This window comes from Nerophis lumbriciformis, linkage group LG12 (genome assembly GCF_033978685.3).
Source record: "Nerophis lumbriciformis linkage group LG12, RoL_Nlum_v2.1, whole genome shotgun sequence".
Lineage (NCBI taxonomy): Eukaryota > Metazoa > Chordata > Actinopteri > Syngnathiformes > Syngnathidae > Nerophis > Nerophis lumbriciformis.
The window spans coordinates 11976730-11993844 of record NC_084559.2 but is presented as its reverse complement, the minus strand read 5'-3'; the positions used below and the strand labels follow the sequence as shown (position 1 = coordinate 11993844).

At 43.6% G+C, this 17115-nt stretch overlaps 1 protein-coding gene across 5 annotated transcripts in view; it reads right to left on the bottom strand.

The window, feature by feature from the left end:
- Positions 1-4165: 4165 nt before the first annotated feature.
- The window catches only part of fbrsl1 (fibrosin-like 1), a 1050133-nt gene continuing 1037183 nt past the window's right edge, over positions 4166-17115 (bottom strand). For 3 of the 5 annotated variants that reach the window (XM_061985899.2, XM_061985897.2, XM_061985898.2), the window contains exons 18-20: positions 14749-14832; positions 12332-12572; positions 4166-5856 (exon numbers count right to left, since the gene is read on the bottom strand). In XM_061985899.2, the coding sequence (XP_061841883.2) occupies positions 4554-5856; positions 12332-12572; positions 14749-14832 (1628 nt within the window). In that variant the 3' untranslated portion in view covers positions 4166-4553. The remainder of the gene's footprint in view (positions 5857-12331; positions 12573-14748; positions 14833-17115) is intronic. The other 2 variants (XM_061985900.2, XM_061985901.2) reach the window with 1 other exon arrangement.

The following is a 17115-nucleotide window of genomic DNA, read 5'->3' as shown; positions in this document are numbered from 1 at the left end:
AAGAAGGGTTTTTAAGCCTTTTTTTAAAAGCATCCACAGTCTGTGGTGCCCTCAGGTGGTCAGGGAGAGCAACCCACAGGCTGAAAGCCCAGTCCCATTGTTTGTAGCTTTGTCCTCGGACGTTAGCCTGTCCGGAGCGGAGGTGTCGAGTCGAGGATTTGGGGGTGAGTACCGTATTTTTCGGAGTATAAGTCGCTCCGGAGTATAAGTCGCACCGGCCGAAAATGCATAATAAATAAGGAAAAAACATATTTAAGTCACACTGGAGTATAAGTCGCATTTTTTGGGGAAATGTATTTGATAAAACCCAACACCAAGAATAGCTAAATGATATTATTTGATATTTTACGCTAATGTGTTAATAATTTCACACATAAGTCGCTCCTGAGTATAAGTCGCACCCCCGGCCAAACTATGAAAAAAAACTGCGACTTATACTCCAGTGCGACTTATATATGTTTTTTTCCTTCTTTATTATGCATTTTCGGCCGGTGCGCCTTATACTCCGGAGCGACTTATACTCCGAAAAATACGGTATCTAAAAAAAGGCTTTTTTTAAAAAGAAGGGTTTTTAAGCCTTTTTTAAAAGCATCCACAGTCTGTGGTGCCCTCAGGTGGTCAGGGAGAGCAACCCACAGGCTGGTAGCGGCGGAGCAGAAAGCCCGGTCCCATTGTTTGTAGCTTTGTCCTCGGAGGTTAGCCTGTCCGGAGCAGAGGTGTCGAGTCGAGAATTTGGGGGTGAGTACCGCATTTTCCGGAGTATAAGTCGCTCCGGAGTATAAGTCGCACCGGCCGAAAATGCATAATAAAGAAGGAAAAAAACATATTTAAGTTGCATTTTTTGGGGGAAATTTATTTGATAAAACCCAACACCAAGAATAGCTAAATGATATTATTTGATATTTTACGCTAATGTGTTAATAATTTCACACATAAGTCGCTCCTGAGTATAAGTCGCACCCCCGGCCAAACTATGAAAAAAAAACTGCGACTTATACTCCAGTGCGACTTATATATGTTTTTTTCCTTCTTTATTATGAATTTTCGGCCGGTGCGCCTTATACTCCGGAGCGACTTATACTCCGAAAAATACGGTATCTAAAAAAAGGCTTTTTTTAAAAAGAAGGGTTTTTAAGCCTTTTTTAAAAGCATCCACAGTCTGTGGTGCCCTCAGGTGGTCAGGGAGAGCAACCCACAGGCTGGTAGCGGCGGAGCAGAAAGCCCGGTCCCATTGTTTGTGGCTTTGTCCTCGGAGGTTAGCGGAGGTGTCGAGTCGAGGATTTGGGGGTGATTACCGTATTTTTCGGAGTATAAGTCGCTCCGGAGTATAAGTCGCACCGGCCAAAAATGCATAATAAAGAAGGAAAAAAACATATTTAAGTCGCACTGGAGTATAAGTCGCATTTTTGGGGGAAATGTATTTGATAGAACCCAACACCAAGAATAGCTAAATGATATTATTTGATATTTTACGCTAATGTGTTAATAATTTCACACACAAGTCGCTCCTGAGTATAAGTCGCACCCCCGGCCAAAATATGAAAAAAAAACTGCGACTTATACTCCAGTGCGACTTATATATGTTTTTTTCCTTCTTTATTATGCATTTTCGGCCGGTGCGCCTTATACTCCGGAGCGACTTATACTCCGAAAAATACGGTATCTATAAAAAAGGCTTTTTTAAAAAGAAGGGTTTTTAAGCCTTTTTTAAAAGCATCCACAGTCTGTGGTGCCCTCAGGTGGTCAGGGAGAGCAACCCACAGGCTGGGAGCGGCGGAGCAGAAAGCCCGGTCCCATTGTTTGTAGCTTTGTCCTCGGAGGTTAGCCTGTCCGGAGCGGAGGTGTCGAGTCGAGGATTTGGGGGTGAGTACCGTATTTTTCGGAGTATAAGTGCACCAGCCGAAAATGCATAATAAAGAAGGAAAAAAACATATTTAAGTCGCACTGGAGTATAAGTCGCATTTTTTGGGGAAATTTATTTGATAAAACCCAACACCAAGAATAGCTAAATGATATTATTTGATATTTTACGCTAATGTGTTAATAATTTCACACATAAGTCGCTCCTGAGTATAAGTCGCACCCCCGGCCAAACTATGAAAAAAAACTGCGACTTATACTCCAGTGCGACTTATATATGTTTTTTTCCTTCTTTATTATGCATTTTCGGCCGGTGCGCCTTATACTCCGGAGCGACTTATACTCCGAAAAATACGGTATCTATAAAAAAGGCTTTTTTAAAAAGAAGGGTTTTTAAGCCTTTTTTAAAAGCATCCACAGTCTGTGGTGCCCTCAGGTGGTCAGGGAGAGCAACCCACAGGCTGGTAGCGGCGGAGCAGAAAGCCCGGTCTTGGGGACATTTATTTGATAAAACCCAACACCAAGAATAGCTAAATGATATTATTTGATATTTTACGCTAATGTGTTAATCATTTCACACACAAGTCGCTCCTGAGTATAAGTCGCACCCCCGGCCAAAATATGAAAAAAAAACTGCGACTTATACTCCAGTGTGACTTATATATGTTTTTTTCCTTCTTTATTATGCATTTTCGGCCGGTGCGCCTTATACTCCGGAGCGACTTATACTATGAAAAATACGGTATCTAAAAAAAGCCTTTTTTAAAAAGAAGGGTTGTTAAGCCTTTTTTTAAAAGCATCCACAGTCTGTGGTGCCCTCAGGTGGTCAGGGAGAGCAACCCACAGGCTGGTAGCGGCAGAGCAGAAAGCCCGGTCCCATTGTTTGTAGCTTTGTCCTCGGAGGTTAGCCTGTCCGGAGCGGAGGTGTCGAGTCGAGGATTTGGGGGTGAGTACCGTATTTTTCGGAGTATAAGTCGCACCAGCCGAAAATGCATAATAAAGAAGGAAAAAAACATATTTAAGTCGCACTGGAGTATAAGTCGCATTTTTTGGGGAAATGTATTTGATAAAACCCAACACCAAGAATAGCTAAATGATATTATTTGATATTTTACGCTAATGTGTTAATAATTTCCCACATAAGTCGCTCCTGAGTATGAGTCGCACCCCCGGCCAAACTATGAAAAAAAACTGCGACTTATACTCCAGTGCGACTTATATATGTTTTCTTCCTTCTTTATTATGCATTTTCGGCCGGTGCGCCTTATACTCCGGAGCGACTTATACTACGAAAAATACGGTATCTAAAAAAAGGCTTTTTTTAAAAAAAGAAGGGTTTTTAAGCCTTTTTTAAAAGCATCCACAGTCTGTGGTGCCCTCAGGTGGTCAGGGAGAGCAACCCACAGGCTGGTAGCGGCGGAGCAGAAAGCCCGGTCCCATTGTTTGTAGCTTTGTCCTCGGAGGTTAGCCTGTCCGGAGCGGAGGTGTCGAGTCGAGGATTTGGGGGTGAGTACCGTATTTTTCGGAGTATAAGTCGCACCGGCCAAAAATGCATAATAAAGAAGGAAAAAAACATATTTAAGTCGCACTGGAGTATAAGTCGCATTTTTTGGGGACATTTATTTGATAAAACCCAACACCAAGAATAGCTAAATGATATTATTTGATATTTTACGCTAATGTGTTAATAATTTCACACATAAGTCGCTCCTGAGTATAAGTCGCACCCCCGGCCAAAATATGAAAAAAAACTGCGACTTATACTCCAGTGCGACTTATATATGTTTTCTTCCTTCTTTATTATGCATTTTCGGCCGGTGCGCCTTATACTCCGGAGCGACTTATACTACGAAAAATACGTTATCTAAAAAAAGGCTTTTTTTTTTTAAAATAAGGGTTTTTAAGCCTTTTTTAAAAGCATCCACAGTCTGTGGTGCCCTCAGGTGGTCAGGGAGAGCAACCCACAGGCTGGTAGCGGCGGAGCAGAAAGCCCAGTCCCATTGTTTGTAGCTTTGTCCTCGGAGGTTAGCCTGTCCGGAGCGGAGGTGTCGAGTCGAGGATTTGGGGGTGAGTACCGTATTTTTCGGAGTATAAGTCGCACCGGCCGAAAATGCATAATAAAGAAGGAAAAAAAACATATTTACGTCGCATTTTTTGGGGTAATTTGTTTGATAAAACCCAACACCAAGAATAGCTAAATGATATTATTAGATATTTTACGCTAATGTGTTAATAATTTCACACATAAGTCGCTCCTGAGTATAAGTCGCACCCCCGGCCAAAATATGAAAAAAAACCTGCGACTCATACCCCGAAAAATACGGTAATTGACGGTGCAGTCTTTTACCGGGTGTCGGGGTGAAGGTGACCACAATCCACGGGCGCGGGTGTTGTGACCAAATGCACAAAGGACATCAAATTCATAGAAATGACATCTTTACATGGAGGCTAGCAAATGTACAAACCTGCTCTTTCTTCACTCCATACTGGAAAAAAGTTATTTGATGAATATATTAATAGTTATCAAATATTTAGGGGGGGGCGATATAAACAGACACATTCTAGTGTTCTCGTACTCAAACCAGCTAAAAATATTCCATGGCGTGTGCTTCCGTCAGACACTTTGTACAATCATACCCTTCAGGGGAAGAGGAGTGCATTTTTCTTTCCGAGGACAATTTCCATCCGCCGAGCTACCGCGCCTCTACCTCTTTGGGGTTGCGAGACGGCGAGTAGTCCCGCGGGTCCTGGGTGGTGGTGAGGGGGGTAGTCCTCCTGGGGGAGGCCGACCTGGCGCTGCCGGCCGGCACGAGCGGCGGGGGGGCGCTGAGGGCGGCGGTCGGGGGTGTTCTGTTCAGAAGGCCGTTGTGCCCGGTGGAGGGGCTGAGTCTGGGGTAGGGCATGCCCCCGAGGTGGGGCATGAATGGAGGCATGTGAGGCAGGTGGCCCTCCATCGGGGATTGGTGGAGCTGATGGAGCCGCGCTCGGTCCAGCTCCTCCCGCAGGTGCTGGCGCTCTCGCTCCTCCGCCTGCTGCCTCATCCTCTCGTGCTCCCGCCGTACCTCCAGCAGGTGTTCGTGGTGGGAGTAGTCGTGCGCCTCCCTCTCGCGGTACGCCCGCTCCTGCTCGTACATGCTGGGGTAGCGATGTCCCTGCTCCGCCCGGAGCTGGAAGTCCATGCGCCGCTGCAGGTCCAGGCTGCGGTAGGCCTCCCGGAGAGGGTCCCAAGGGAAGGCGTGGTGGGGGAGGCGCTCCCTGCCCGCCAGCGGACTCACGCCCATGAAGGGAGCCATGCGGGCCCGGTCCAGGACGTTGAGGCTGCCCATCTGAGGCATGGCGCTCATGGACAGGGGAAGCGAGTGTGCCATGGGGACGCCGTGCAGACCGTGGGCGGACATGTCGGTGCAGCGTGGGGACGGCAGAGGAGGCTGCTGGGACAAGGGAGGGTGGTGGTGGTGTGGGTTTCCAGGCTGGCCCATGGGCAAGGAGTGCATCTGGGGAGGCGGTTGGGTGGCGGGCTCGGAACTCACCACCATGACCTCCTGCTCTTCCTTCTTCTCCTCCTTGATCTTCATGTCATTTTTCACCTTGTGGAGTTGCTCCGCAGTCGGGGGCTCCTTCCTGTCGCCGTCTTTCAGCGTCGGCGGAGGCCCTCCCGCCATCTTCAGACTCTGCTCGGTGATCACCGCCTTCAGCGAGTATGGAGACGGAGAACGTTGAGCCGCTTTGATGGAGTCCTCGGATGATCTCCGGTCCAGCATCTCTTTGCCGGGCGAGCGGCTCTCCTTGATCTTGACGTCGGCCATGGCGGAGGAGTCCCTGTGGCGTTCCAGGAGCTCTTTCTCTGCCTCGCGTACCCGATCCACGCTGCCGCTGTGATGGCGTCCCGGGTCACTGCTCTGGCTGTTGGAGCGGATCAAGCTGCTGATCTGGTAGCTGACCGGTGCGGAGGCCGGAGACGAGCGGTTGGAGTGGCGGTTGCGTTCCACGGAATCCCTGTGATGACAAGACCATGGCTTTAGTTTTGAAGTCACGTTGCCAAGGTTACTGTCTCTTGACTCAAATTTGCGGATGGATACCGTTGACATTTGAATCTTTGTGTGGGTTCATGTGTTAATAAATCATTTGTTTAATAACCACATTTTTTAATGTAACATTTAACTTATTACAATTTGAGTCTCATTTGCAAGTATTATATAAATGGTAAATGGGTTATACTTGTATAAAATAACCAATTCCTGTACCCATCTCCACATAAGACAAACTACCATTCAGGATTTGCTGCATATTGTCCATTTCAGACAGGTTTTTTATTGGTTAAATGAATAATACGTAGTAAATATATTATACATTCTTAACGTTGGATATTTGTCATTGACTGGTGAACTGTTATGTTGTTGGTTTGTGTACCACGTACATCTTTTGAGACAGTTTTTAGGTCATTCCACCGAATCAGTGCCATTTGCGTCCCTAGGGAATAAAATGTATAAATGCATGATAAAATGAACTGTAATTTAGTTTTTATAAGCAAGGTGTCCGACACATTGCATATTTATTCAAATACAATTTAAAAGATAAACCGCCTTAATTGGAAATTATACCTTTTATTGCCTGTCCCTGAGTCCTAAAATATTATGAAATATATTTGTTTGAATCCTGCAGAAAGCTACATCAAAAAATAGTTGTTACTCCTTATCCCAACTTTGCTCTATTATCTTTAAAAAAAATAGATAAAATTCACATTTTAAGTCATGTACCTGGGGTTACCCTTACACACAGTATCCCTATATATATATATATATATATATATATATATATATATATATATATATAATATTCCACCAGTCACATGGTCCACAGGAAGTTGCATCATTCACATCATTTGCAGGCCAAAATAAGGCCAAAAGATTGAAAATGCTATAAACTCGCCATTGCTACTTTTAAATGAGTATTTTTTAAGAACCTTGTACAAATATATTATATAAATATATATATTATATTTACATTTTTTACCCTGTAAAGCGTCTTTGAGTACTCTGAAAAGCGCTATACCAAATAAAATGTATTATTGTTATTATTATTAAATACAAAAATCAAGTTGCCTGAGATGGACCAGTACACATTGGAAGTATTTTCAATATGTGTTTTTATAACATTTAGAGTTGACAATATAAAAAGTAGTTTGTTTATTTTGAGAGAGTTACAACAAGCAAATAAAGATTTGGTATATGGTTGTATATTAAATGTTGTTTGCATAAATAAATAAATATAAATATATCTATATATATATATATATATATATATATATATATATATATATATATATATATATATATATATATATATATATATATATATATATATACACACACATATACATACATACATACACATACACACGGGTAAACGGAGGTGCTTTTTACCCTCTCTCGTTTTTGTACTTGGGAAAAAATCCCACATTTTTTTCCCGTTTTTTTTTTCTAAGTACCTGATCGAGAGAGGGTAAAAGGGGGTGCTTTTTACCTTCTCTCGTTTTTGTATTTTTTTTCCCCCGTTTTTTTTTCTAAGTACCTGATCGAGAGAGGGTAAAAGGAGGTGCTTTTTACCCTCTCTCGTTTTTGTATTTAGAAAAAATCCAATTATTATTTTTTTTTTTCCCCCCAAAGTACCTGATCGAAAGAGGGTAAAAGGAGGTGCTTTTTACCTTCTCTCGTTTTTGTACTTGGAAAAAAATACCAGATTTTCCCCCCGTTTTTTTTTCTAAGTACCTGATCGAGAGAGGGTAAAAGGGGGTGCTTTTTACCTTCTCTCGTTTTGTAAGTTGTTTTTTTTCTAAGTGCCTGACCGTAAGAGGGTAAAAGGGGTTGCTTTTTACCCTCTCTCGTTTTTGTACTTAGAAAAAAATCCAATAATTTTTTTCCCGTTTTTTTTTTCTAAGTACCTGATCGAAAGAGGGTAAAAGGGGGTGCTTTTTACCTTCTCTCGTTTTTGTACTTAGAAAAAAATCCAATAATTTTTTTCCCTTTTTTTTTTCTAAGTACCAGATCGAAAGAGGGTAAAAGGAGGTGCTTTTTACCTTCTCTCGTTTTTGTACTTAGAAAAAAATCCAATAATTTTTTTCCCGTTTTTTTTTTCTAAGTACCTGATCGAAAGAGGGTAAAAGGAGGTGCTTTTTACCTTCTCTCGTTTTTGTACTTGGAAAAAAATACCAGATTTTTCCCCCGTTTTTTTTTCTAAGTACCAGATCGAAAGAGGGTAAAAGGGGTTGCTTTTTACCTTCTCTCGTTTTTGTACTTAGAAAAAAATCCAATAATTTTTTTCCCGTTTTTTTTTTCTAAGTACCTGATCGAAAGAGGGTAAAAGGAGGTGCTTTTTACCTTCTCTCGTTTTTGTACTTGGAAAAAAATACCAGATTTTTCCCCCGTTTTTTTTTCTAAGTACCAGATCGAAAGAGGGTAAAAGGGGGTGCTTTTTACCTTCTCTCGTTTTTGTACTTGGAAAAAAATACCATATTTTTCCCCCGTTTTTTTTTCTAAGTACCTGATCGAGAGAGGGTAAAAGGAGGTGCTTTTTACCTTCTCTCATTTTTGTACTTGGAAAAAATCTTAGATTTTTTTCCGGTTTTTTTTCTAAGTACCTGATCGAGAGAGGGTAAAAGGGGGTGCTTTTTACCCTCTCTCGTTTTTGTACTTAGAAAAAATCCAATAATTTTTTCCCCGTTTTTTCCCTAAGTACCTGATCGAAAGAGGGTAAAAGGAGGTGCTTTTTACCTTCTCTCGTTTTTGTACTTGGAAAAAAATCCCAGATTTTTTCCCCGTTTTTTTTCCTAAGTACCGTATTTTCCGCACCATAAGCCGCCCTGGGTTATAAGCCGCGCCTTCAATGAACGGCATATTTCAAAACTTTGTCCACCTATAAGCCGCCCCGTGTTATAAGCCGCATCTAACTGCGCTAAAGGAATGTCAAAAAAACAGTCAGATAGGTCAGTCAAACTTTAATAATATATTAAAACCAGCGTGATGTGGGCGCGCATGGAGTCGTATATCAACATGGACGGAGCTGCGTGAAAAAAGCCACCCGGCCTCTTCGCGTAAACTTTAAACTTACCTTAACCACTCGCTCATCTTTTCTTCATCCATCCCTTCGAGTTAGCTTTTATGCTGACGCCGGCTGGAAAGGTCTCTTTTGGCAAGGTCTTCCTTTTGAATATCACCATGGGTGGAAGTTTCTGGCCATTAGCATGGCAAGCTAGAACCACAGTGAAGGATGACTTCTCATTCCCTGTGGTGCGAATATTCACCGTACGTGCTCCCGTTGTATCCACAGTGCGGTTCACAGGAATATCAAAAGTCAGTGGAACCTCGTCCATGTTGATAATGTTCTCTGGCCGGATCTTTTTTTCAGCTATCTTGTTTTTACAATATGCACGGAAAGTAGCCAGCTTTTCTTGAAAGTCTTTAGGCAGTTGCTGTGAAATAGTAGTCCGTGTGCGGATGGAGAGATTGCGTCTTTTCATGAACCGGAAACCTGTCGCTTAGTAGGAGCCATTTTGTGGTCTTTACAGATGTAAACACACAAAGGAAATGAAACGTAATATCCGCGCGCTTCTTCTTCTTCTACGGGGGCGGGTGGTTGCTTATAGTAGAAGAAGAAGCGCTTCCTCTTCTATGGGGGCGGGTACTTACCTTGGCGGTTGCTTGCCGTAGAAGAAGAAGCGCTTCCTCTTCTACGGGGAAAAAAGATGGCGGCTGTTTACCGTAGTTGCGAGACCGAAACTTTATGAAAATGAATCTTAATATTTATCCATATATAAAGCGCACCGGGTTATAAGCCGCACTGTCAGCTTTTGAGTAAATTTGTGGTTTTTAGGTGCGGCTAATAGTGCGGAAAATACGGTACTTGATCGAGAGAGGGTAAAAGGGGGTGCTTTCTACCTTCTCTTGTTTTGTACGTTTTTTTTTCTAAATACCTGATCGAAAGAGGCTAAAAGGGGGTGCTTTTTACCTTCTCTCGTTTTTGTACCTGGGATTTTTTTCCAAGTGCCTGATCGAGAGAGGGTAAAAGGAGGTGCTTTTTACCTTCTCTCGTTTTTGTACTTAGAAAAAATCCAATAATTTTTTCCCCATTTTTTCCCCCTAAGTACCTGATCGAAAGAGGGTAAAAAGAGGTGCTTTTTACCCTCTCTCGTTTTTGTACTTAGAAAAAATCCAATCATTTTTTTCCTTTTTTTTCTTTTCTAAGTGTCTGATCAAAAGAGGGTAAAAAGGGGTGCTTTTTACCCTCTCTCGTTTTTGTACTTAGAAAAAATCCAATAATTTTTTTCCCATTTTTTCCCTAAGTACCTGATTGAAAGAGCGTAAAAGGGGGTGCTTTTTACCCTCTCTCGTTTTTGTATTTAGAAAAAATCCAATATTCCCCCCCCCCCGTTTTTTTTCTAAGTACCTGATCGAAAGAGGGTAAAAGGGGGTGCTTTTTACCCTCTCTCGTTTTTGTACTTAGAAAAAAATCCAATAATTTTTTCCCCTTTTTTTCCCCCTAATTACCTGATCGAAAGAGGGTAAAAGGAGGTGCTTTTTACCCTCTCTCGTTTTTGTACTTAGAAAAAATCCAATAATTTTTTCCCCGTTTTTTCCCCCTAAGTACCTGATCAAAAGAGGGTAAAAGGAGGTACTTTTTACCTTCTCTCATTTTTTTGTACTTGGAAAAAATCCCAGATTTTTTTCCCGTTTGTTTTTCCAAGTACCTGATCGAAAGAGGGTAAAAGGGGGTGCTTTTTACCCTCTCTCGTTTTTGTACTTAGAAAAAAATCCAATAATTTTTTCCCCTTTTTTTTCCCCTAATTACCTGATCGAAAGAGGGTAAAAGGAGGTGCTTTTTACCTTCTCTCGTTTTTTTGTACTTGGAAAAAATCCCAGATTTTTTTCCCGTTTGTTTTTCCAAGTACCTGATCGAAAGAGGGTAAAAGGGGGTGCTTTTTACCCTCTCTCGTTTTTGTACTTAGAAAAAAATCCAATTATTTTTGCCCCGTTTTTTCCCCTAAGTACCTGATCGAAAGAGGGTAAAAGGGGGTGCTTTTTACCCTCTCTTGTTTTTGTACTTAGAAAAAAATCCAATTATTTTTGCCCCGTTTTTTCCCCTAAGTGCCTGATCGAGAGAGGGTAAAAGGGGGTGCTTTTTACCCTCTCTCGTTTTTGTACTTAGAAAAAAATCCAATTATTTTTGCCCCGTTTTTTCCCCTAAGTACCTGATCGAAAGAGGGTAAAAGGGGGTGCTTTTTACCCTCTCTTGTTTTTGTACTTAGAAAAAATCCAATATTTTTCCCCTGGTTTTTTTTCTAAGTACCTGATCGAAAGAGGGTAAAAGGGGGTGCTTTTTAACCCTCTCTCGTTTTTGTACTTGGAAAAAAATCCCAGATTTTTTCCCCGTTTTTTTAACTAAGTACCTGATCGAGAGGGGGTAAAAGGGGGTGCTTTCTACCTTCTCTCGTTTTTGTACGTTTTTTTTTCTAAGTGCCTGATCGTAAGAGGGTAAAAGGGGGTACTTTTTACCCTCTCTCGTTTTTGTACTTGGAAAAAGGGTAAAAGGGGGTGCTTTCTACCTTCTCTCGTTTTGTACGTTTTTTTTTCTAAGTGCCTGATCGAAAGAGGGTAAAAGGAGGTGCTTTTTACCTTCTCTCGTTTTTGTATTTAGAAAAAATCCAATATTTTCCCCCCCGGTTTTTTTCTAAGTGCCTGATCGAAAGAGGGTAAAAGGGGGTGCTTTTTACCTTCTCTCGTTTTTGTACTTGGAAAAAATCCCAGATTTTTTCCCCGTTTTTTTCCCCAAGTGCCTGATCGAAAGAGGGTAAAAAGCACCCCTTTTTACCCTCTTTCGATCAGGTACTTAGAAAAAATCCAATAATTTTTTCCCCGGTTTTTCCCTAAGTACCTGATCAAAAGAGGGTAAAAGGGGGTGCTTTCTACCTTCTCTCGTTTTTGTACGTTTTTTTTTCTAAGTGCCTGATCGTAAGAGGGTAAAAGGGGGTGCTTTTTACCCTCTCTCGTTTTTGTACTTGGAAAAAGGGTAAAAGGGGGTGCTTTCTACCTTCTCTCGTTTTGTACGTTTTTTTTTCTAAGTGCCTGATCGAAAGAGGGTAAAAAAGGGGGTGCTTTTTACCCTCTTGTTTTTGTACTTAGAAAAAATCCAATCATTTTTTCCCTGTTTTTTTTCTAAGTACCTGATGGAAAGAGGGTAAAAAAGGGGGTGCTTTTTACCCTCTTGTTTTTGTACTTAGAAAAAATCTTAGATTTTTTTCCTGTTTTTTCCCCCAAAGTACCTGATCGAAAGAGGGTAAAAGGAGGTGCTTTTTACCCTCCCTCGTTTTTGTACTTAGAAAAAATCCAATCATTTTTTCCCCTTTATTATCCTTTATACTTTGTAAGGCAGCATAAAGGATCAGATGAATGTGATTGGATGCTTGGCACGAGCTCACCTGTCTTTATCCTTCTCCTCTTTTCCGACAGAAGAGTCTCTCTTCTCTCGCTCCCGCTCCCTCTCTCGCTCGTGGCTGTTGACGGAGCTGCTCCTCTCAGCCTCCGCAATCTTGGGCCACTGCGGCGGCGTGGGGAAGGACGGCGGCGTGCGTCGGAGCCTGTTCCAGGTGTCGTGTTGCGGGCTGCCGAACGGGGGCAGTCCTCCGGGACCCTCCTTGTTGCCAAACATGCCGCTGGACCCTGGAAGAGAGGAGGAGGACAAGACAAGACGTCGACCGTCAGTTCATTTTTGCAGGTTTTTCAATGAAAGTCAAAAGCAGGAAAAAGGCTGGACAACAAAAGCTGCCTTTTGTATTTTTCTCAATGTGTTCACTCACTGAGGCTGTTTGAAAGAATGACAAGTTAATGCCATTTCCCCCAAGGTTAAAAAAACAAAAAAACTCAATTTTCCTTTTGATAATGGCCTCGCTTTCCCTGCATTGAAGGAGTCCTTCCTTCGCCCCCGAGAGCTGAGGGCTGCAGAAAGCCAAGGGAGACCTTTAGCATTCCCAGGCCCGTCTAGTCCAATCACATCCATTTTCACCACGGGGTGACTGATTTGGCACTTTAAAAAAAATAAAAATTGGAAATCGGCGAAAAGAAAGATGGAAATCAATCAATCAATCAATCAATGTTTATTTATATAGCCCGAAATCACAAGTGTCTCAAAGGGCTGCACAAGCCACAACGACATCCGCGGTACAGAGCCCACATAAGGGCAAGGAAAAACTCACAACCCAGTGGGACGTCGATGTGAATGACTATGAGAAACCTTGGAGAGGACCGCAGATGTGGGTGACGCCCCCTTCTAGGGGAGACCGGATGCAATGGGCGTCAAGTGGGTCTGACATAATAGTGAGAGTCCAGTCCATAGTGGATCTAACATAATAGTGTGAGAGTCCAGTCCATAGGACTGAACTTTCACACTATTAGATCCACTATGGACTGGACTCTCACGCTATTATGTTAGATCCACTATGGACTGGACTTTCACAATATTATGTTAGATCCACTATGGACTGGACTCTCTCACTATTATGTTAGATCCACTATAGACTGGACTCTCACACTATTATGTTAGATCCACTATGGACTGGACTCTCACACTATTATGTTAGATCCACTATAGACTGGACTCTCACTATTATGTTAGATCCACTATGGACTGGACTCTCACTATTATGTTAGATCCACTATGGACTGGACTCTCACACTATTATGTTAGATCCACTATGGACTGGACTCTCACTATTATGTTAGATCCACTATGGACTGGACTCTCACACTATTATGTTAGATCCACTATGGACTGGACTCTCACACTATTATGTTAGATCCACTATGGACTGGACTCTCACACTATAATGTTAGATCCACTATGGACTGGACTCTCACTATTATGTTAGATCCACTATGGACTGGACTCTCACTATTATGTTAGATCCACTATGGACTGGACTCTCACACTATTATGTTAGATCCACTATGGACTGGACTCTCACACTATTATGTTAGATCCACTATGGACTGGACTCTCACACTATAATGTTAGATCCACTATGGACTGTACTCTCACTATTATGTTAGATCCACTATGGACTGGACTCTCTCACTATTATGTTAGATCCACTATGGACTGGACTCTCACACTATTATGTTAGATCCACTATGGACTGGACTCTCACACTATTATGTTAGATCCACTATGGACTGGACTCTCACACTATTATGTTAGATCCACTATGGACTGGACTCACTTTTATGTTAGATCCACTATGGACTGGACTCTCACACTATTATGTTAGATCCACTATGGACTGGACTCTCACTATTATGTTACATCCACTATGGACTGGACTCTCACACTATTATGTTAGATCCACTATGGACTGGACTTTTACAATATTATGTCAACCCCACTCGACGTCCATTGCATCCGGTCTCCCCTAGAGGGGGGGTTACCCACATATGCGGTCCTCTCCAAGGTTTCTCATAGTCATTCACATCGATGTCCCATTGGGGTTGTGAGTTTTTCCTTGCCCTTATGTGGGCTCTGTACCGAGGATGTCGTTGTGGCTTGTGCAGCCCTTTGAGACACTTGTGATTTAGGGCTATATAAATAAACATTGATTAATTGATTAATTGAAAGAACCTGAGCGGGCCTGTTGGCTAAAACCGAGCCAGATTAAGTCCTGGCAGTCTGGGGACTCAATGAGGAGGCCTGCACGCAAGCTACAGCTAAGTGTCTTGAATTTTCTCCTCCCCATCTAGTCTCTGCCTGTGGTCTAACCCCTCGTCCTACCCTGTTATGTTACAGACCACAAGGGCCAGACTGAAAGGGCGAGCGTTGGAGGAGCAGAGGGGGGCCAGCGCTTACCAAGCGAGGGGTTGCCTAATCCTCCGAAGGCACTGCTTGAAAGGTTGCTGAGGCCGCCAAAGGAACTGGAGCGACTGAAAGGATCTGCAAAATGCCAAACAGGGATTAGCGGAAAAAAAAGGGGAGGGGAGGGGGGGGGGGGAGGCTGGCGGGCGGCGGTCACAACCACACCGACCCATTCCACTCGGCTTTTTCTTACAAGCCAGCTTTTTTTGTTTTGTTTAGCGCTGCCAGCCCCGACTCTCCGCCTCCTCGTACTACAGTGGCCAAGCCTCTCAGCCGGGGTGTCTGTGACCCTGCACCGGTGTTAGTGCGACTACGCTGCTTAGTGGCGACGGGCGTGCTGGGAATGAGCAGAAAATGGACCGTCTGAAGGCAAAGGGGGGCCGCGGGGGACAGAAAACATGTTCACACTGGTCATAATGTTCACCGTACGGGGGGGAACACGTTGCTTTACCCGGCGTCCACAGGGGATCAAAACACCTGAAGTTACCCTAACCCAGGGGTCGGCAACCCGCGGCTCCGGAGCCGCATGCGGCTCTTTGATCACTCTGATGCGGCTCAGCAGCTTACTTGCTGAACCCCCCGATTTTCCCGTGAGACTTCCGGATTTCAGTGCCTCTCGCAGAAAACTCCCGGGATTAATATTCACCGATTTTCACCCTTACAGCTTTAATAAGGGCGTGCCATGATGGTACAACATTTGACGCCCTCTACAATCTGTATTAACAACGTGCCAGCCCAAAACTTGTTATACATTAAACATCTTCTGCTTGCACACGTAAGTGACAGCAAGGCATACTTGGTCAACAGCCACACAGGTTACACTGACGGTGACCATATAAAACACTCTTACTAATAATGCGCCACACTTTGAACCAAAACCAAACAAGAATGACAAACACATTTCGGGAGAACATCTGCACCTTAACATAACATAAACACAACAGAACAAACACCCAGAATCCCATGCAGCCCTGACTCTTCCGGGCTACATTATACACCCCTGCTACCACCAACCCCCCCCCCCCCCCCCCCACCCCCCCCACCCCCTCTCTCTGTGCGTCGGTTGAGGTGGGCGGGGTTTGGTAGCGGGGGGTGTATAATGTAGCCCGGAAGAGTTAGGGCTGCATGGGATTCTGGGTATTTGTCCTGTTGTGTTTATGTTGTGTTACGGTGCAGATGTTCTCCCGAAATGTGTTTGTCATTCTTGTTTGGTGTGGGTTCACAGTGTGGCGCATTATTAGTAAGAGTGTTAAAGTTTTTTTTATACCGCGACTGTCAGTGTAACCTGTGTGGTTGTTGAGCAAGTATGCCGCAATTTTTTTTTGGAAATTTTAAATGAAATAACACTGCATACAAAGTTTTTTTTTTGCTTTGTGCTATGCTACTCAGTGGCCTAGTGGTTAGAGTGTCCGCCCTGAGATCGGTAGGTTTTGGGTTCAAACCCCGGCCGAGTCATACCAAAGACTATAAAAATGGGACGCATTACCTCCCTGCTTGGCACTCAGTATCAAGGGTTGGAATTGGGGGTTAAATCACCAAAAAATGATTCCCGGGCGCGGCCACCGCTGCTGCCCACTGCTCCCCTCACCTCCCAGGGGGTGATCAAGGGTGATGGGTTAAATGCAGAGAATAATTTCGCCACACCTAGTGTGTGTGTGACAATCATTGGTACTTTAACTTTAACTTTAACTTTATAAACCAGGGGTCTCAGACTCGATGCCCACACCTTTTTATGGAATTTTTAAGCTGGTGCGGCACGCGGGTTTTAAATGAATGGCGCTTGTCAACGTCATGCGTGCCGTGATGGTACGGCATTTAGCGCCCACTACAATTAGCGTGCCTGATCAGCCACATGTTGAATGGAGCTTCCGCTTGCTCACGTAGGTGACAGCAAGGCATACTTGCTCAACAACCACACAGGTTACACTGACTGTGGCGGTATAAAAAAAACTTTAACACTCTTACTAATAATGCGCCACACTGTGAACCCACACCAAACAAGAATGATAAACACATTTCGGGAGAACATCTGCACCGTAACACAACATAAACACAACAGGACAAATACCCAGAATCCCATGCAGCCCTAACTCTTCCGGGCTAGATTATACACCCCCGCCCAACTCAACCGACGCACAGAGAGGGGGGGGGGGGGGGGTTGATGTGTGAGGGAGCAGGCTTGGGGTGGGGGCGGAGTTTGGTGGTACAGTGATGGCTGCCTGTGTCTTTTAGAGTCCATTTTAAGATTATCTTACTCGTTTTTAAATCCTTACGTGGTCTTGCCCCACCTTACCTCTCTGAGCTGCTCCATCTGTATGCCCCCACCCGGTCCCTCAGGTCAGCTGATCAGCTGATCCTGGA